Consider the following 21521-nt stretch of genomic DNA (forward strand, 5'->3'; position numbering starts at 1 on the left):
GCAGGAGATGCATCAAAGCTGCACAGCTGTATAAATATTAATCTACATATTCAGAGTAAATAAACTGCTCCAATGGTACGCCCAGCATAATTTGCAATAATATCCTCTTTTCCCAATCCTTCATGTAGCTAAAAATGGCTGTGAGTACCGGTGTGTGTTTGTGTAGTTGTGCAGGTCAGGAACGCTTCTCTTGCCCTTCAAAGGACACAAACAGCAGTGACAGGATGCAACTCTACACCACTGTGTGTGTGTGTGTGTGTGTGTGTGTGTGTGTGTGTGTGTGTGTGTGTGTGTGTGTGTGTGTGTGTGTGTGTGTGTGTGTGTGTGTGTGCGTGTGTGTGTGTGTGTGTGTGTGTCTACAGTAAGTCCACAATAACTGTAACTATAATGACAGAGGCACGACCAGCACCTCTCGTGGTTCCTGAACATGAGGTGTCACATTACTGTCCTGTCCTTCTCCCACTGCTTCTGTCCTTCTCTCAGACCACAAAACATATGGATGGATGCACAGAGTGTGGGACTGAATACTAAAACATTGTCAGCGCTCAGCTGGAGTGTAGCTTAAATCCCAGATCCCAATATTTTAAACATTATTAAAAGCGTGAGTGCATGTATGCATTTCTTTTATAGATTGTGAACTGCAGTTTCAGCAAAGTGTCTGGTCCATTAATTTTGTAGAATTTCAACAACTGATCAGCTTTAGCTTAAAGATTTTGCCAGGTATTAGAAAGATAAGACCAACCAGTATAAAAACAGCCAGAGGTAAAAGTAGGTGAAGATTGGAATGAGTGAAAACAAATAGAAATCTCCACTGATATCGTGGAAGGAGAAAGATACCTGAATGTGAGATTACTTTGGGTACTCTCATTCAGTTAGTTATTTTATTATCCTTGAAGGGTTCCACTACACTGCACATTCACATCCCATTTTATTCTAAATTATTCTATATCTTTTTTTTCATAACTTTGTATGCACTGTACAATTCAGATCAATCTTCTTCACAATAAAAATGATTTAGGTGGACGAATAAGTTTGTGTGTTTTCCAGACATGTCCAAAGATAACATGATGCACACACAATACTTGTGTATTGCAAACAACACAACTAAAGGCCATTAAATAAATAAAAATAATGCTGTGACCCACAACTGTGACATGACATCACATCACACTGTGAGAAAACATTTTATTAAAAAGATGCTGCTTCATAGCAGCTTTATATATCCATGTCACAGACGACAAAACTTTCACAGACATGCTTTTCTGTTTTATGATATTAAAACACACACACACACACACACACACACACACACCCACATATACATATATATATATATATATATATATATATATATATATATATAGGCCCAATATATAGTTATTGTCTACAGTCCGATTTACAGTCAATGACAGTAAAACACAACATTTTATATGTTTCATGAAATGTCGTGTTTTATGTGAGGACTTAAGTGTTTTGACTGTGATCTGAACGATGCATGCTCTCACACACACACACACACACACACACACGCACACACAAACCTATGTGAATCCATAGAGTGAGCACCAACTGAATACTGTATCTCAAACTGGTCCTGACAAAAAACAAATAGGATACATATAAATATAGTGATGGATGTGTGCACACACACACACACGTACACACACACACACACACACACACACACACTCACACTCGCAAACACTACATAGGAGTGACAGCTCTATAAAAATGATTCGCTTCTAATCTGGTCCATACTATGATGACCATGGTTATAAATCGTGTGTGTGTGTGTGTGTGTGTACGTGTGTGTACGTGTGTGTGTGTGAGAGCATGCATCGTCCATCACATCCACCACAAGGCCCTGGATGATTTATTTATGAAATTTGATTTTTCTGGAACTCACTCACACACACACACACACACACACACACACACACACACACACACACAGTGGTCACTCTCAATCATACTTTACTGTTATACTGATGTACAGTATTTGCTCTGCCAAGAAATGATTTAGTTTATTTTGGGATATGAGGATTTAAATCTTCTGTGTATAATATGAACAAGTTCAGGAGGAATGGGGTCATTTACTTTGTGTGTGTGTGTGTGTGCGTGCGCGTGTGTGTGTCTGTGTGTATGGTTAATGTAGCAGTCAGTTATTTTCCCACCGGTGTAATCCCTAACAAAGTTCCATTCCGTCTCTTTATGACTCATACAGTAGGAGCTCATTTTAACTGAAAATACAGACAATGTCACAGTGTGTGTGTGCATGTGTCTTCTAAAATGTTCACCCTAACAATAATCCTGAACAGAATCAGAGTCGTGCTGTACTGAAGTTTAATAAATGCATATGTCTGTATGGTCAAGTCGAATGTAATATTCTCTTCAAGGCCAGTGGGTGAAAAAAATGGAGGAGAGACGAGGAAATATTTATGTGGATGGGTGTGGCATGGATTGCGTGAGTAACTTCTCTGCCACTTCTTTGCTCTTTGTGTGTGTGTGTGTGTGTGTGTGTGTGTGTGTGTGTGTGTGTGTGTGTGTGTGTGTGTGTGTGTGTGTGTGTGAAGTGAAGCTAGTCACACTGAGTGACTGAGTGAGCTCATCTGTTCTCAGGGTCTATAAATATTGTAGATGCCATGTGCCTGCAGTAGACCTTCACAGCAAGCTACTGTATGATATCATCCTGGCACACCTCTAAACACACAGCTGTGGTACCGAAGACTAATATCCATGGCAACGCTGGGGTGTGGTAGGTGAGGATGCAAAACCCCAGGTCTGTTTCAAGAATAAAGCAGCTTTAACTGTTTAACTTCTACATTTCCTTCCCATTCTCTTCCATTGTTCATATCCTTGATTTCATATATATTTTCATATTTTTTTATTTGTTAATTAAATTAGTATATATCAGTATCTGTCAGCTAAAATACCAAAAAATCCATAATGGTGCCATACATTCATCATCTTCCCCATGGTCTGTGTCTCCTTTTGTTTCACTCGGTCCCATTTTTAGTGTCAGCCTTCCCTCTTGTGCGTGCGTGCTTGGTGCGTGAGTGCGTGCGTGTAACCTGCTGCAGTATTTAAACGGTGGTTCATTCCTCCAGACTCTGCCAGATCGTCCAGTCACACAGTGCGGGGACGCTGAAGCCGTTTAAACCTGGTTTCTGATGCTGAGCCAGTTTGTCTGTGCCTCAGATTCAAGATCCAGTCACAGCCATTCTTGTTGTCATCAGTTTGGTTCTGATTCCTTGCCTGATTCTATTACTGTAATAATTCTGAATCCACAAAATATTTGATGGTTTACTTGAGGTGATTTCACACCTGAAAGTCCAAACTAAGGTTCGTGTCTCAATTGAATTGTCTACCTTTAATGTTGTTCATTTTGGTTTTAAAATGTAATTTGGGGAGCACAATCTTGTATGATGAAAGTATCACCACCTATATTGGCTGCATCTACCTGTACTTGACACTGATTGGTTTGTAGACAGACGTGCATCTGATGTTGCCAGGTTGTCAATTCATCTGGAAGTAGTCTTTCTGTTTAAATGCAGAATGAACTGGTAAATTTTGTTCATTTCATCATATGGTATTACTACCAACTACTCACTAACCTCAGGCGCAGTACTCAACACTAGTTTGAATGTGCCAAAAGAAAGTCCTGGCCATTCAAACATTATATTGTGAGAGACAAAGACCACTAGCATCCTGTGAGCCTGGGAAACTCTGGAGAGACCCATAAGGCTCAACTCCCTGCTTGGTAAGGGAGTCTGAACTAGTGTTTACACTACAAACGACATTGTTTGATCGAGTCCACCTCTCCTGGTCGGGCTAAATTTTGATCTAAAGTCCAGGTCATGATCTGAGTTCCCTTCACATCTTTATTTTAGTTCAGACTAAACTGAAAGGTCTGACGGTCCACAACAAACAAGGTAAGTGTGAAAGCCGCTTTAGTCTTCAACAATGACCTTGGACTTCCTCACATTTATAAACTTAATGATTAATCGGGAATATAAATTATTGATGCCAAAAATACCGTCACATCTACCTCTGCAATAATTCATAAAACTTTTATATTTAAAAAAAGACTATCTAAGATTCTCTGTCTTCACAGTGAATCTTTTAGATGTGTAATTGTGCATTTTACTATCACCTTTTGAGGCATTGTTTCCTTAAATAGGATGTCAAAGAAAAAAAACACTTGACGCTTGACATACATGATAGATGTTATTTGTTATATGTTGCCACTCCCCACTCCCTCTCCAGGTTTCCTGTGGAGCTAGACTACTCAATAATGACACAAATATCTCCCAGAAATGACCACATTTACCTTTGTTCAGAGCATTGCTAATTTATTGGTTTGCCAATATGAAAATGTTATTTTATAAAGTAAACAACAAAGAAATTCTGTGCATTAATTTATCAATGCATTTATATACAACATATATTGGTTTCGGAAATTTTTAACTCCCTAATGTCAGTGTCAGCTTTGGCCTTAAAAATCTGCAGTGGTCAAACTATGTCCACACTAACAATATAGCAACACAGCTCTGGCTCATCTGCACCCATAGTCCAAATGCAATGTATTATTGTTCCTGTTGATTAATCTGCGGCTTTAAACAATTACCCTTAATTGGTTGGAAAAAATTGAAAAAAAGCCGTCATTTGATCTACAAATTTTAAGTTGACTGTCCAACCCCAGGTAATGGACCAAAGTAAAAAGAGGATAAAAAACCCAGTGCATCCAGGACAGCAGTGACACAAGCTCTTATTTTGATTTCTCTGGGTCTATCACTGCTTTCTTCCTGCTGTTTCAATGAACAGGGGATTCCTGCACACAGTCCTTCAACCAGGCCCACTAACAGACTGAGCCGCTTAGTTCTGGCAGCCGATCAGAAGCAGCTATCAAGGTTGAGGCTTCATGTGCCAATAATTAAACACACACTCACACACATACACACACAAATTTGAAAGTGTAAAATTAAGCCAAAGTGTGTTTTGATCCGAGGAAGCTTTCAATTAAAACTCCTTGCACCTGGTGTAAGTATATTAAGGCTCATGCACAACAGATCATACTAATCACAAAAGAGAGAACAAACGCACACATGAACACAGTATGAACATACAGAGTTGCTGACAGTTGGCGTCCCACGGGACAGAAGGTGTCAGGAAGTCAACACCCCCTCCCTAACCAACCCCTCAGTTTCCATGGAGACTGAAACTGCAGGGCTTTAGGAGGTGAGGAGCAAAGAGAAAACCCTGAGTCTGCACATGAACACACACACATTAAAAAACTCACTAAATATACGAAGTCTAACTATTGGACAGAGTAGAAGGACAGCAGGGTCTTGATGAATATACAGTATATATCGTGTGTGAATGAACGTAGAGTTGAATGCAGAGCTGGTTGGCGTCGTGCCCTCAGGGTGAGGGGGAACACTGGGGGGATGGACATATATTCCGTTGGGTCAGCATTAAACAAGCGCCAACTGGTTCTGTGATGTATTCCCACCGGGGTGTTGCCTGGAGTCTGTGTGTTTGTGTGTATGTGTCAGTGTGTTTATGTGTGAACTGTTGTGCGTGTACGTGTGATAACGGTGTGTGTGTACCAGAGGGATGAAATGTCACTTGTATCAGGCAGGGAAGGAAGAGTCATTTTTGCCCAAATGACAGGAATAAATATAACCTGATGAGGATGACTAGGATGGAACACTGTAGATGTGCTGACCTAGCACACACATGCACGCACGCACGCAAGCACGCACGCAAGCACGCACGCAAGCACGCACGCACACACACACACGTTGAGATGATGCTGCAGCAATAATAAATGCCAATTATTTGACATTGGAAGCAATGACATCAGCTTTTAAAGAGGATTTCATTGGATTCTATCCAATCTTTCGATACGCTTAGTTATTTTCATGAATGAAAAAATAGGAATAAACTCTTGCTTGCAGAGCAGTGGAGGAATACCCCAGGGTGTGTCAGATCAAATGCTCTAAATCAGCCAGATTGGAGGGATTTAAGCAGCTGTTTATGGAGGTTTGCCAATCACAAGCGAGTGCAGTCCTGCTGCATTAACTCTTAGCCTGAAAGTGGCTGTAAAGATGGATGACGTGTAAAAAGAGCAGGAGTATTAAACTTAACTGATGGATCAAGATAGTGCCGTGCTGCCATTAAATATACGCTGGATCATAAAAGCGTAAAAGGGATATAAAAAGTTTCCAATACATATCGTATCATTGTTACAACTTTCTCACTGTATCCTTGCTTCTCAATATGTTGAGTTCTTCATGAGCAGAGGTCTCTTAATGTAATGTGGCAACCATGGAAACAGTATAGAGCTGAACAACAACAGATGACAGTATTTTTGAACTAAAGAGACAAGAAAAGAGCTGTGTCCTAATTCAGGGGCCTTTGTGAGCAACGGAGACTCAAAAAGTCAAACCCAAATGAGGTGGTCTGGTCTACAGAGGACCTATGGAGATTTTTGTCACCAGCGTGTCCTGCCCTTACTGCTATTGGCCGGCATTGGTGCTGTTGGACATGACAAGAAAGCATGACAAGCATCAGACATTTTGACGCGCCATTTGAAATACATGTAGTCACTGAAGCGCAATGAGTCCTGGGATAGGATTGCCCAGGACAGATCCACACGTTGAAGCCTTCGTTGCTTGGGATGAGAGGACGCATTTGAAGGCTCCCTTGAAAAACAGTCTAGTTTCCAATCTAGAGCAATTACAGCAGAGATCTGTGGGAGGCCACCATTCATTTGCTGACACAGGATGCTGACATGCCAGCACTGGGGGAGGGATGAGAGGAAACATGGGATCAGATAGGAGGAGGCAAAAATGAACAGATCCCAATGACAAAAGGATGTGACTGAAACTTGAGAGGCAAAGGATGGAGAAGAATGCTGGAGGATGGCAGCGGAAGTGGGGGAGGGGTGACACTGTCTGATGCATATGGCCTTAATGTAACTCAGCTACGGGCACTTCCTCTCTCTCTCAGTCTTTTTCTGCCTCTCATTCAGAACTGTCTTCACTACCTTGCTTTCGCACTGAATGTCTCATTTTCAAGAGCTTAAATAATGGTGAGAAAATTTAAAACAGCTTTTCATGATGCTTTTAGTCACCTTCAGTGAACTTGTGCAGAAGGGATGTGCACATGCCCACTCATCTTCCTCCTCCTACACATAATTTATTAAAACATGAATTTCATTTTTATATTGCGACTGGAATGTTAACATTGGGAATGTATCTGGCTTTGAACATTGGAAACATTTTGGATAATGTAAGTGCACAAGTCTACAGGTTATAAAACGTAGGTGAAATTGTTTTTTTTTTTTACATTTTTATGAGAATTGTTACAGATTGTATTTAAAATGGTTATCAAACAACAACATGCACAAAAAACAATATGTCAGCCAAAAGGGTTCAGCCAAAAGACTGGAATATCAAGTGTCAAACTTGTTAAACGTGTTTCTGCTTCGTCCATGTCCCTATCCTTATATCTCTCCTATGGTTCTGGTTGTTTTACTGTAAAGTTTTCCTGTGGATGATTTGTTTCAATAGAGATCAGTGATTTGTCTGTCTTGTAGGCTCTGTATGGCTGCAAAATGTTTGGACATTACACAAAGAAATCCACTGAAATCCACAGAATTTTATTAAAGAAGAAATAGAGCTTGTGGAATGTTTGTAGGAATTGAATACAGTTGGACCACTTTAGTAAGAAAAGTGTATTTTCTACTTTACCAGTCACATGTAACTGGGCACGGTGGGCACAGTCGTTACCAATTCACCTCAACGCGAGGAGGCTCTTGGTTCGAATCCTTTCTGTAGGGAGTTTGCATGTTCTCCCCGTGTCTGGTCATAGACCATGCAGTTTGATTAATTTAGGTAACTTTAATCGAGGCATAAATTGGCTGCAGGTGTGAGTGTAAATAGTTGTTTGTCTCTAGCCCTCTGATGAGCTGGCAACTTGTCCTGGGTGCACCCCTCCTCTCGCCCATAACCTGTAGCTTCAGCTCCCCTGCCTTACAGGGCAAACCGTATAGATAATAGATGGATGTGCAATGGGCCTTTTCCAAATGCACTTTGCTGTTAGTGTGTTTACAATGCTTTCTTTGAGGTGTAAACCAAGCTGCTTATATGAAAGGTGTTCTAAGACAGCTAAGAGTCATCTTTGAGTCTGTGTTTTTTGTAGGCTAGTTTGAGTCTGATTGTGTGTGTGTGCCAGACTGAGTGAGAATTAGTGTGAGCAAACGAGATGGCTGAAGTGTGGAGCTGAGGATGAGAAGAGACGGCAGGGCAGCGGAGGAGAGAGAGGGGAAATCATCTAAGTGTGAATGATGTTCTTCTTGCACTGGGGCAGGCCACATCACAGCCCCCATTATTCTAATGGAGCACCACAATGCTTACTGACCTTCATCATTGACACACAGAGCCGGCTGTGGTCATGATAGTGTGTGTGTGTGTGTGTGTGTGCGCATGAGCTGTTTATACAATTATAATATGTGGGAACAGTTCAGGCTATTAGCGTTGTAATTAGATGTACTACATGGACTGCACAATGCATTCACAAAGAAAATGTTTTCTTGGTACCAATTAGGCAATAGAATATTGCATTGCAACACAAATAAGTGTGGATGCACATACACAAACGCACACACATGCACATATGAGCATACCCTCATAAAACATAATGTAATGTTCTCAGGCTACTATGGATATATAAAAACTCACTGGACTTGCTAGTTTAATGAGCTGATTTAGGTCAATTCAGTGCACACATGCACTCGCTAAGAGGCATACCCACATTCACTTCTACTTTACATGAATATGAAACTACATTTATAAAACAACATTTTGAGATTTACCCAGCTTAGTTTCATCAAGTTAATACAAAGACTTACAATTACATCAAATGGCTGCATCTTCACTTTTGTTTTTTTGTAGAACAGAATTTGTGCCCCGGTATAACATCCTAGCAGCTGTGCTCCCACCTCAAGCAACGAGAGCAAGGCTGTAAGTACAGTGAGCTCACCGAGAGATATGAAGCATTATCTGACGGAACGATAGCTAACTAATAGAGCTCTCAGCACACACGCTTAAAGTCATCACCGTCGATAAGACAGAGAGCGAGGGAGCGTGAGAGATAGAGGGACTGAGAAAGAGGAAAAAAGAAAAGGAAGAGACTGAGACTATGAAGAGAGAGAACGGATTAGTGTGTTGGGAATGGTTGAACACTGGATTTTGACCAGTCTTCATTTCAACAATGATTTTATAAAAACAGGTTCTTGAACTTGAGATCAAGGAGGCACAAAAACCAATTGAACAAAAAGTGGTGTGTGTGTGTGTGTGTGTATGTGTGTGTGTGTGTGTGTGTGTGTGTGTTTGCCAATCAGTTTGGGTGTCTGCACCAACCCACGTGTCTGTGAATGGAGCTGGAAGTAATTGAATAACAGACTGCATCTGAGAACTGAGGGATGTTGTAGGTGGTGCTGAATAAACGGATCTCGATTTAATACAAGAGACGACCCTAAAAGCTTTCTGCGGATATATACATGCACCAAATAGATCTTGTTAGTTTCTTCAGTATATAGTTTGTGAACTCGTGCTGTTTAAATCATCTTTTAGTTGTGGTAGTGTGAAGTCAGTTGATACCACATGTATTAAGACTGGACAGCCATGATAGTGCTCTGATCTGGCTCATGCACATTTGCACATGTACCTTTTTCCTGTGAGAAACATCCAGCACCATATGGTATGTGTGTATGCACATGTGCATGTGTGCATTTGCGTCAGTGTGATGCACTTTCCCAGTTTGACACTTAACAGTGTACCGGGAAGTGCTGACTAGGTGTGGGCAATTCATCACATGAACCAAGAGCATCTGCTCACCAAGAGTATTGAATCATATAGGAGGGAATAGTCTAACATCTTTCCTAATAGATGCAACAACATATTTAGACGATTTCCACTCCTTTTGTCAGCTTTTAAAGCAAAGATGATTTGACAGAATAAGACGAGAACTGCGGTATCTTGAACATGCACAGAAAATCTCCATAAGAAGGGGCAGAGGAGGCATCCTAACCAGATGCTTCAACCACTTCACCTGGCTCTCCTCCAAGCTTCCTCCTGATGTCCAAGCTCCTCACCCAAAGGCCAAAGCCAGCCACCCAACAGAGGAATCTCATGTGCTGCTTGTAGCCACAATCTCATTCATTTGGTCACAAAGAGACTGTATGTAAAAAAATATTGTTGCCAAAGTGTCTTGATCACCACAACTGGTGGTTGGCTGTAGTAAAGGTCATAAATCCCACCTCCTCTATGTTTACGGATGGGACAGGGACCAAATTAGAGTGCTGCACTGTGTCGGGTGGGTAACTTGTGTAACTGACAAGATAGGTGATAGGTCGGGTCACGAGACATATGTTATCAGATCTGAGCGCGTTGAAATTTGACATGGAGATAATAGCGAGTAACTGGTCAAGTCCGGTATGGAGCTTTGTGGGTGCAGCTGCGTTCGGGTTCACAAAAAATTACCCATGCAGGACACTAGGCCAAAAGCAGTCTCTGGGCAAAAATATCAATAATAACATTTTTCTTTTTACAAGTATCTTTCACATTTTAAGATTCCCATCCTGAGCCAGATACAACACAAATTATTAAAGAAATACTGATAAAAACACATAAAGGTGGAATTAGTTCAACAGCCTATACACAGAGAAATACATGTTCTACTGGAGCCCTTAGCTACAGTATATACAGAAATATTTGTCCTACCACTGTGTCCTTCTTCCAAATCCTACATTTCACTTGCACTGCCACGCTCTCTCAGATCTGTGTAAGTGTGCGTGTGGGTGTGCATGCGAGTGTGTTATTGACAGACAGCAGCGGGAGAGGGGGCTATGTTGTGAGACACTGACAAGCTGTATTTCATGGAGCAGATGAAGCATTTTGAAGTCCTTTAAATCCCTTTAAGGGTCCAGCTGGGGACTTAGCTTCTGAGGCTGCCGCCTGTGCTGCTGCTGCTTAAGTCTCTCGCTGAGAAAAAGTGGGGTCTAGAAGATGTCGCCCCGACTACTGTGCATGGGTGTTTGTGAGTGTGTGATCCTTTGAGAGAGGGGCTGTCTGCGTGTATTGTCTTGTTTTCTCCCCGGTGTCTTCACACATGTGGGTGTATATCCTTTAAATGTGTACGTTTGGGTTTCAAGACCCATCCATCTATCCATCCATCATCTATAATGCTTATCCTATAAGGGTCACTGGGGCGCTGGAGCCAATTCCAGTTGACATTGGGCGACACAGACACTGGGAGAGCATGCAAACTCCTTCTTCTCTGTCACATTTACAGCCCCTCCTTGCCCACCGATGTCTCATCTTCTATTCTGGGGGAGTTTCATGAGGGAAAGCAAACTGACAGAGTTCCAATAGTGTACTTGTTAGACATGGCAGGGCCAAGGGCTAAACTGCTGGCTGGAAAACTTAATCTCACGTCCCCCTGTTTCTATTCCTTCTCCTCCTCTTTCTCACTCCTTTTGTGCCTCCCTCCTTGATTATTCTCGCCCTCCCCTCTGGTGGAGCAAATGCAACTCCAATCACTCTGCTCTTATTACTAGGCTGAGGGGAGCACTCTCTCTCTCTCTACCACACACACACACACACACACACACACACACACACACACACACACACACACACACACACACACGCACACACATGCATTCTCCATTATGAGAGCATGTCCCTCACTGTTGGGGACAGTCATGTCTGCTTTTTTTCTCCTTCCTGGGTGACTTTTTTTCCTAACCTACTATTTGCTAACACATATATACACACATACATATTAGAAATAAAATATGTCTCGCTGTCCTTCTCTTACTTCCCTCACTCTGCTCCTCTCCCAGCAGCCAGGGGGACAAATTGGCGCCCGGCTGAGCTAAATGTGCCTGGTGCTGAGAGCCAGATGGTACTGGCAGAGGGAAGGGGGGAGCCAAAGATGGATGCTACTGAGAGACAGAGTGCTGAAGCCGTGGTGTGGCAGGGCAGCGTGGGGGAGCTAGCTTTGCACACTGATAGTCTATTAGTGTTCAGGGGCCCGAAAGCTGTGCACATGGCCCTTGCCAGGGGCCAGTTTGACCTGATTAAAGCTTTTGGGTGTGCTTGAATCAAGACTGGAGAACACAAGGAGGACATGAACATGAACTCGTGAAGCAGAAGGACTGTGGAGTGAACTGCTGCTGACAGATGATGTAAAGCTGTTACAGCAGGAGAAGAAGAGAGGATGAGACAGACAGAGAGAGAGAGAGAGAGAGAGAGAGAGGGGTGATGTCAGTCCTCTGCTGAGAGGTAGATATGCTGTTAATTAGACTCACTTCACTTATTCTGGGGTCAGTTGAGTTTGGCTCCAAAATAATAGTTAAAGATCTGAGGTTAAATAGCATTTGTGGGACTTATATCCTAATTTTAAAGTAATTATACTTTTCCAACGTAGGCTTGGTGCACACTAGTGTTTTTTTTATTTTTTTATTATTATTTTAAAAAACTTGGGAAACCAATAGTTTTTTTAATATTCTAAACACAGGCACAGACACCAGATGATTTAGTCAAAGACTTCGCAGCAAAACACGCATGGAGGTGGACTATCAATCTACCCACCTACCAGTCTCAGAGCCCATCAGTTATTGTCCGATGACAAATTATCCTCTGGGACCAATGGACAATACTGTGGGGCTTCTCCACACAAAATATAAAAAGTGATACTTTCTGAAGGGGTTTTGGTCCAGATGACAGTTTAGGTAACCTTTATTAACAGCTTACTGCACTTAAAAGCAGATACATTAAAAAGCTGATAGCCAATGTATTTCAGTCATTGTGTTTCACCTCTTTTGCTATATATACACGTGTTTACCTGCGCGCAACCAAAGCCGGCTCAAACTAGAATTAAGACAGGAAGGCTTCCAGCTGCTAAATCTTGTCCCTCTCCTACAGTATCTGCATATTGACATGCAGGATCTGTTTATAGAGATTATTCGTAGGCTGGTTGCACTTGTGTGTTGTGCTTTTGTGTGAAAAACAACATACAAGGAAAAATGAGGTCATAGCTGAGAAGACAGAGTCAGCATGACATACATTTGGCAGCATAAGCAGGAGGTGAGTTGGAAATAAAATGTTTTTTTCTCATATGGGGCTAGTGCAAGCTCCTGCTACATGCTAACATTATTGTGTTTCTTTATATGTAGGTGTAGGGGAGAGAGAAACCTGTGATCATTAGAAATGCAGTTATCGTTCTCTGACCTTCCACCGCCATAGGGATGCCCTTCTATATTACAGTAATATTACTGTGCTCCGGGCTTGTATGATATTACTGTCAATTGTTTACACAACATCCAATCAGTGATGCTTCCCAGTCATCTTATTGTCATTGGTTATTGCATGTTTCTGCTCAATATTCCCTCACTGTTCTATTTAGATTACAGGATTTCAAGCTATGATTTCAAGTCAAGTCTAAAGTGCTGAAATAAGACAACTACATTTTTTTCCCCTTTAAAATGTCTTTGCTTGTGAGATGGATGAGATGTGGATGGATATGTTTAGTGGAGATCATTATGTTTAAGTTAAGAGGTGGTCAGGGGGCCTCTTTGGTGTTAGGGTCAAGATGCCGACGATGATGCATCTCCTTACCCCTCTCTCCACATTCTGAAATAAAGACTTAAACTGGCCCAAAACATACTTAATAAACGATAAGAGGTGCTTGAGAAAAAAGAAAATGTCCATGTCGTTAAGGTGAGGCCGTAAGGGTAATATCATAAACATTACATCCAGTTTTGGCTGAGTCCACAACATAGCCCTTGGTCTTTCTCTCAGTCTCCTGCCCTCTCACCTTCTCTCTTCTCTCTCTTACAGGGTTTTTTGGTGACATTCAGCTGCTCACTTCATGCTCCACTTTCCTCCACATCAACCCAAATTCCTGTATTTGGTGCTTACCTAACAAATACCATAAGATTTAGGCCTCAGTAGCAGCAGACCAATGAGATGTGGAATCTTCTTCCTGACTTTGCGTGCCCTCCTCAATATTCTCCTATCATTGTGCACAAAGCTGCCCCAGCCATCCATGCATAAGCAACACTGACTGTGGGCATGCTCGCACATACAGACACACGGGCCGAGGACGACACCAAGACAGCGCATGACATTTAAGAACACACAGGGACTGTGTATGTGTGACTTATTTGTTTGTAGATGGGTGCATATGAGAGTAAGTGTGTTGGTGCCTTGGTGACTGTGTGTGTGTGTCATGATTTCCTCAGGCCACCTCTGAGCAATGCACAGGAGAACCTTGGAGCTCCTCTTCATTCCTCTGCTGAATAAAGTACATTCACTTTGACACTCATTCCCCCTCACATATACCTGCAGGCCAAACACACCTTTAGTACAGTAACTATAATGGCTGAGTACCAAGCCTGCAAGACTCCCTCCTGTTGGCCTAGGTAAGTATTGTGAATCACCGTAGTTTCTGTTAGCCCATGCAGCCATTACTATAGGATGGGTGTATGGAGTCCATATTCATTCATTGCAATACTGGGGTTGATTAAGTCTATGGGTCAGTTTATTTGTCCTTCATTGGGCTTAAATACATCAAATCTTTCACATCTCTATCTTCATGAAGTAAATAAACTGTATTCTTTAAGGAAGCTAATATTAGAATATCCATCCATCCATCTATCCATCTATCCATCATTTATCTCTCTATCCATCTATCTATTCATCCATCATCCATCATCCATCTATTTATCCATCCATCATCCATTATCTAAACCACAGTGAGGCTAAACCCAATTCCAGCCGACATTGTGGAAGAGGCGAGGATCATCCTATATTTTATTTTTACAAAGTTATAAAATATTAGGTCCGGGTATGATTTGAAAAGTTTTCACACTAGTACCAATATGATTTAAGACTTTTACAAAAGTCTTGTATCAAGTCATGGTCCTCAAACGCAGCAGAACCTCAACATCAGGCTGAGGGTCAGCGTTTCTCTGACCACACCCATACACTTATGCATCACTGCAGTAAGTTGAGAAGGTAAACCCCTGTATGTCAGCAAGAACAAGATGTAAGCTGGTGTACAGTTGCTAAGTAAAGATGATTCTTGCTAGCTTTGTGACATTACTTGACAATGCTATATGTACTGGTATACATTTCTGTATGAGTAATTGACACTTGTCCATATTGGCAAATGTTGGATTTTCAGTTATAAACCTCTTGTTCATTATTGCTTCACAACAACATAGTTACATTACCCGTTAACCCCAGCTTATTCAATGGTTGCAACATATCTCACTATATATTATCATTTGTCCAATTCAACCAAATCTATCAAATGAGATGGTTTGCTTTGCATTGAACAGTGAGTCCTTTGTACCACCTTCCGTCCCATACTGGACAGATTTTCTGTGGCCTAAGGTCGGCTGGAGGAGAAGCAGCAGAACATAACTGTCTGACGGACAGCCGGGATGGGACAGTAGAGTTATTGATAAGTCTGATAAAGAGAAGGAGTGTGAAAACAGAGAAATGTAGTGATAGGAAAAGAAACTAAGAAGAAAAAAAGAATGAAAAATTAACATCAAACAGGAAAGAAACAAACAGAAAAACAATTGTGTGATTTGTGAAGTGCAAACACAGACCTGGAAATAGTCATGTCCGAGACAGGAAGAAGGACAGAGAGCGAGAGAAGGCAAGAGCGAGAGAAAGAGAGAGAGAGAGAGAGAGAGGCTCATACACATAAACAGAGAGGCACGTGCCTTTTCATTTATTCAGTGCCTGAAATTGTGTTAATGTGTCTGTACACGGGTAATCGACAATCACAGCTATGAGAAGTTAAAGTGTACGTGTGTGTGAGGTCAAATAAACAACACAAATACAAAAGGTTGTGCGCACGTAGTTGTGAAGCAGTGGGGACGGAGGGGTTAGAATTTAGAACAAGAGGCAGTTGTTGTTTTGGAAGGGCAGTGGTGTGTGTGTGTGTCTGTGTGTGTGTATTTGAATCCTGGCAAAAAATAGTCAGTGTTGCGTCAGCCTGGAACAGGTGTCCAAACATCACAACACTCACTTACACGCCATCAAACTCACCATGAAACTTACATCCCTCCACACAGGCACAAAACACATTTCTAAAAGTCAGTAAGCTAACTATTGCCTCTTTTTTGTTTGAATCCAAACAGATGATTTACAGAGTATTGATCCTGTCCTATATCTCTTGTAACAAACTGAACATGTTTATTTCCCAAAATATTAAACTAATCCTATGATTCTGCATCTATGGGACATACAAAACTGTATCACCCCTTTAATAATAGTACATATCTAACAGTGTACAATTCTAATCAATACAATAAAGTAGTAATATAAAATATATAGAGATAAATGGATCAGTTTCATCAAAAACATAAATTTTAAATTAATACATAGAGGCTTTACTACACCACGTGGGAAGGACTTCAAGCCCTCTCTGGATACATTACATTATAATTGAATACATACACTTGTATGTTCTGGTAATGCTCTCTAGTATTAATGTCCTGTAATTGTGTACTACAGAGACAATAATAATATCCAATCATCTATATGGAATTACCTGGTTTATGTTTAACGCTCTACAGCTAAAATTAATGGGGCAAAACCACTCCATTACTTCCTGGGACATTGTATTAAAATAACTGTCTTAAGATTAAACATGTCTATATTTTGGTTTAGAATTTCATGAATATGTTGCTGGTATCTGATTACACAAGCTTACCTTCCCTGATGTACATTATTTTAACCTTGTTAACGTTTGTATTTTCTTACAAAGTGCACTTCTTAGTGAAGTGCTTGGTTTAGACACACAGTGTTCACCCACTGTCTGCTCTCTGTCTGAGTTGCACACATATGCACAAATGCTTGTTTTACAAGACATTCTCTTTGACAGTGTCAGAACAGTTTTTCTCACACAGGAGGAACAGGCGTGTGTGTGCAAGCATACGTAGTTAGGTCTCTGTGTGTGTTTAAAACCTAATTTGTCTATGGGCAAGCCCATCTCTGAGGGCAGCATTAGATGCATTATGCACCGTGATGGGCTGACATGTTAATCTGAAACTCTATTCTCTGTTGCTAATGAACATATCCATCTCTCTCTTTTTGTGTGTGTGTCTGTGTATGTGTGTGAGCATTTATGTGTGTGTTTGTGTGTGGCAACATTGTACTATTTTATGATGCTTCTGAGGCAAACACAAATTCGAACACTGGTGCCAAAGTGATTGTACCTTGGCACTAGTGTGATTGTGATGTTATGTATTTTTTAACAATGACGACACCAAAGTGTATTGAATTTTGCTCACATAGTTTGTGCATGTGTGTCTATGTGTGGGTGTTTCTGTGTCTGTGTGTGCATGTGCGTATGCGTATGCAAGACTAAGATCTGACAGTTCTGGGTCAGACCAGTCCCATGGAGTCAGCAAACCTACAGAAGGCATTACAAAAACACAAAACACACACATGCACACACCTAATAGGTGAAGATGACAAATGTTTGTTGGGCAAAGAGAAGTGAGGAATGCGTGGATTTGGGCAAAAAAAGGCTGGTCTGCTCTGCCAACACGCATACATCAGTTTACACCTCAGGAGCAGAGAGAAATGAAAAAAAAAAACCATCTCACATATAGCACACACATGTAGACACGACTGACTGGAGGGCCTCGCAGAAGAGGCAGCAGGAGCCAACAGGGAGCTGTAATACTTTATTGTAGTCGAGGGCATAAACACACCAGCCATGGAGTGTAGCTGCGAATCAGACTAATTACCAGTGACACATATAGGATAGTGAGGTCAGCATCATCACCAACTGCTACAACACTGCCCTAATATATTCATCACACCCAAACTTGAGAGATCAGATACAGTATATAATTTTTTCCACACTCCCCCTTCATCATTACAAGATGCACTCTTCAATTTCCAGTGACGAATCAGGGCCAGACTAATCTCACACTTCAACTAAGTGCAGCAAAACTGAACAGAAGTCAATCCCAACGGAGATTTTCTAATTTCTCCGTCTTGCTTCACCTACTGTCCGTTGCATCATCTCTCTGTGTGCGTGTGTGTGTGTGTGTGTGTGTGTGTGTGTGTGTGTGTGTGTGTGTGTGTGTGTGTGTGTGTACAGTTTTCAGACAGCGAGAGAGAGCAGGAGACAGCTTATGCACGCCAGTCATGATATCTGCATAATGTCCCCTGAGGTCTATGCCTGTATAACTAATACTTTTATTATTGCAAGAATAAAACATTACGCTGAACCAAGCAGGATTAGAAAAGAGGCATGACAGCCTCTTCCCACTCTCTGTTCCAAACAAATACACAAACGCAGACACACACACAGACGTGTGTGGAACCAAGCAGCCCGGGGCCATGTACACTAGCAAGCAGCCATGTTTCTTTCACAAGAGGCTGCAGTGAGGCTGTCAGAGTCAGCATGGTTTTCGCTCACACACATACAACGCACACACACACACACCATACAGTGACATCATGCCACAAATTTAGACAGAGGGGTCAGAGGGTAACACAGCTTTATGTGCTGAGGCTTCATTGTCGTCATGCTCAGTGACTGCATCAGCCCTTATTCAGCTCTCTACATCACACACACATGCACACACGGGGTACAAACGTCAGACATCACAGCTCCTATTCCTTGCATTACCACTGACAGCAAGGCCACCACAAACAGGTGAGGTTGTTTCAATCCAGATAATGATAGGTGTGCTCTGCCCTCGTCTGTGGCAGAGCTCTCAACATCTGGCCCAGACCTCTGTCAGAGTACACTCTTCTCGTGAGTATATCAACCCTCCATCCCCCTTTCCACCTACTACATTGCCATTCTACCTACTAGACATTTAGATCCTCCTGGCATGCTGCCACTTACAGCAAGCTTTTGAAGTAGCACACACCTGCACACCCCCATCATCTTCACAGTTATTCTCGTGGTGATATCCTGGGACATGCAGGAGTGTTTGAGGGGTTTCCCATCAAAGACGTATACTCAGGAAATCTGAGCTCTACCACCCTCTTCATAAATTAGACATTAACGCTCAACTTTTTCAGGCCTAGCTCCTGTTAGTGTTTCTAGATTTGTGGCAGTCGTTAACCACTGGTACTGATATAAATCAAAGTAGAAGCACCATGGCAGAACTGATCTGCTGGTTGGGGCGTAAAGCAAAAACATTTCTGCACCCCTGTTCAATCTAGATATCACCTGACCCTGGAGTAATCTAAGAATATGCAACACATGAGAAAGCCATAAAGAAATATTATAATTTCCTCAGACGCGGAGATTATGGTTTCATCCGTGTCTGTTTGTGTGTTTATCTGTTACACAAAAACGACTGATCTGATTTTCACAACACTTGGTGGAAGGATGGGTCAGGAGAGTACCCATAACATTTTCATGCGGCTCAGGTAGCGAATCCAGTATTTTCTTTTAACTTTTGCAGACATTTTTCAATATTTTTCCCAGGGGATAGGTCATAGATCTTGATGGAAAAAACAGGCACATTAAGGGAACTGATATTCATGAGTGTGTCCAATTTGGTGCAGCTTCATTGAATCTAAAAGGACAGCTGGGCCTTGGCGCTCTACTGAGTGCCATTCTAGTTCGATTTGGACACAGTCCCATTCAAGATATAGCCTTAAGATTAAGTGTGAAAAAGCAGGACACACCTTAGGGCCCTTAACATGGAGTTTATTCTGGTTTTGTGCTGCATATTCCCAACACAAGCAAATGAACACAAACCAAGAGACAGGCAGGACTTGAGCTGTCAGGGCTGCTGGATCTGTGATGCCCCAGCCTGCTCTACCTGCTTCATGATCCATCCCTGAGTTATTCTTCCTGGATAACATCTCCATGTTATCTTCAATGTCATATCACACCAAACAACAAACATCACAACATCCATCTCGCCCCCACAGCCCAACCCTCCAGAGGCCCGGCTGCTCCTCACCTGAGGTAGCGAGGCGTTGATCTGCCGCTGGAGCACGTCCCTCTCGTGCAGCGCCCCCTGCAGCTTGGTCTGGGACTGGATGAGGGTCTCCTGAGTCTCCCTGAGGGACTCCAGCAGCTTGTCCCTCTCGTCCAGCATGTTGACCATCAGCTGCTCGAAGTTGGCCTCCTGGTCCGAGCCGTTCGGCACGCCGCCGGTGGCCCTCGGAGGACCGGCCGAGTCTCCCTCGCTGATGGTCGGCATCACCTCGCACATCATCTTCCCGGCTCTGCGGTCCGGGCAATGCTATAGCACAGTGTCGCTGTCGGGATGAAGAAGGTAAATGAGGTGGGTTACAAAGCGTGATAATCAGACTCACAAGAACTGATAAGAGGCCCTTTAACGCCCCGTGGCGACGCACCAGCCTGAGCAACATATACGCGCCTTATTCCCGTTGCATTAAATCCCCATCGTGCACCGAACGTGCATCCTCCACACTTCCATCGCCTTACCTAATCAGAGTGGTTGAAAAGACGAGATGGTGATCGACCTTTCATCCATATTAACCGGCGTGTCTTCACCCAGTGAGCAGATCCGCCCTGCCCGGCGCGCCATGCACGCACATGTAGAAATCCCGGCGTGATGGTGTGATTGACAGCTCAGAGATAGACGGGTGTGTGGTTTGGAGGGGTGGTGCCCGCGAGCGTGACGGAGATCATAGCAGGCAGCATCCGAGAGGAGACGTTCAATCTGCGTCCTTTAGCGGTGGGGACTGCGAGAGAGAGCCAGTGTTATCTGCATCCGCCTCCTCCGCTCCCATCTCTCCACACACTCACACACACACACACTCACACACAAACACACACACACACACACACACACACACACACACACACACACACACACACACACACACACACACACACACGGCCACCGACGCTCACTCCTCCCACACACACAGTCACTCGGTCACACACACACAAACACCGTGCCTGCACATCCGTCTTTGTGAGGACACTCATGGACATAACATTGCCCCAACCTATCCATCACAACCACATTTCTAATCATTCTGCACAGATTGTGGAGACTGGTCAAATGTCCTCATTCCAGACGGTCTGCAATTTGAGACTGGTCCTCACAAGGAGAGGACAAAACACACACACACAGGTTTGGGCAACTATCCCGATTAGGACTTCCATTCATTGTGGACACACACAAACAAACACACATGTTTGTACTTCTATCTTAGTGAGGACACTCACCGACAAAACACATTCCCTAGTCCCTCACCTGAACCTTAACCATCCAAACTAAATGCCTAACCCTGACCCTTACCGAAACCTAAAACCAAGTCCTAACCCTCAAACAGCCCCTTGAAAAAGTGATGACCAGCCAAAATGTCCCTCTTTTCCAAAGATGTCCTCACTCTGTAGGGTCTATGCTTAAAATGGTGAGCTGGATGGTCCATGTACTGATCATAGACTTAGATAGCCCAGATTTA

At 42.6% G+C, this 21521-nt stretch overlaps 1 protein-coding gene across 11 annotated transcripts in view; it reads right to left on the minus strand.

The window, feature by feature from the left end:
• Positions 1–20670, minus strand: part of ppfia4 (PTPRF interacting protein alpha 4) — a 53388-nt gene extending 32718 nt beyond the window's left edge. For all 11 annotated transcript variants that reach the window (XM_069537657.1, XM_069537638.1, XM_069537644.1 and 8 more), the window contains exons 1-2: positions 20530–20670; positions 20039–20339 (exon numbers count right to left, since the gene is read on the minus strand). In XM_069537657.1, coding sequence (XP_069393758.1) covers positions 20039–20296 — 258 coding nt within the window. In that variant the 5' untranslated portion in view covers positions 20297–20339; positions 20530–20670. The remainder of the gene's footprint in view (positions 1–20038; positions 20340–20529) is intronic.
• Between the last annotated feature and the right edge of the window lie 851 nt (positions 20671–21521).

Source organism: Paralichthys olivaceus, chromosome 2 (genome assembly GCF_024713975.1).
Source record: "Paralichthys olivaceus isolate ysfri-2021 chromosome 2, ASM2471397v2, whole genome shotgun sequence".
Lineage (NCBI taxonomy): Eukaryota > Metazoa > Chordata > Actinopteri > Pleuronectiformes > Paralichthyidae > Paralichthys > Paralichthys olivaceus.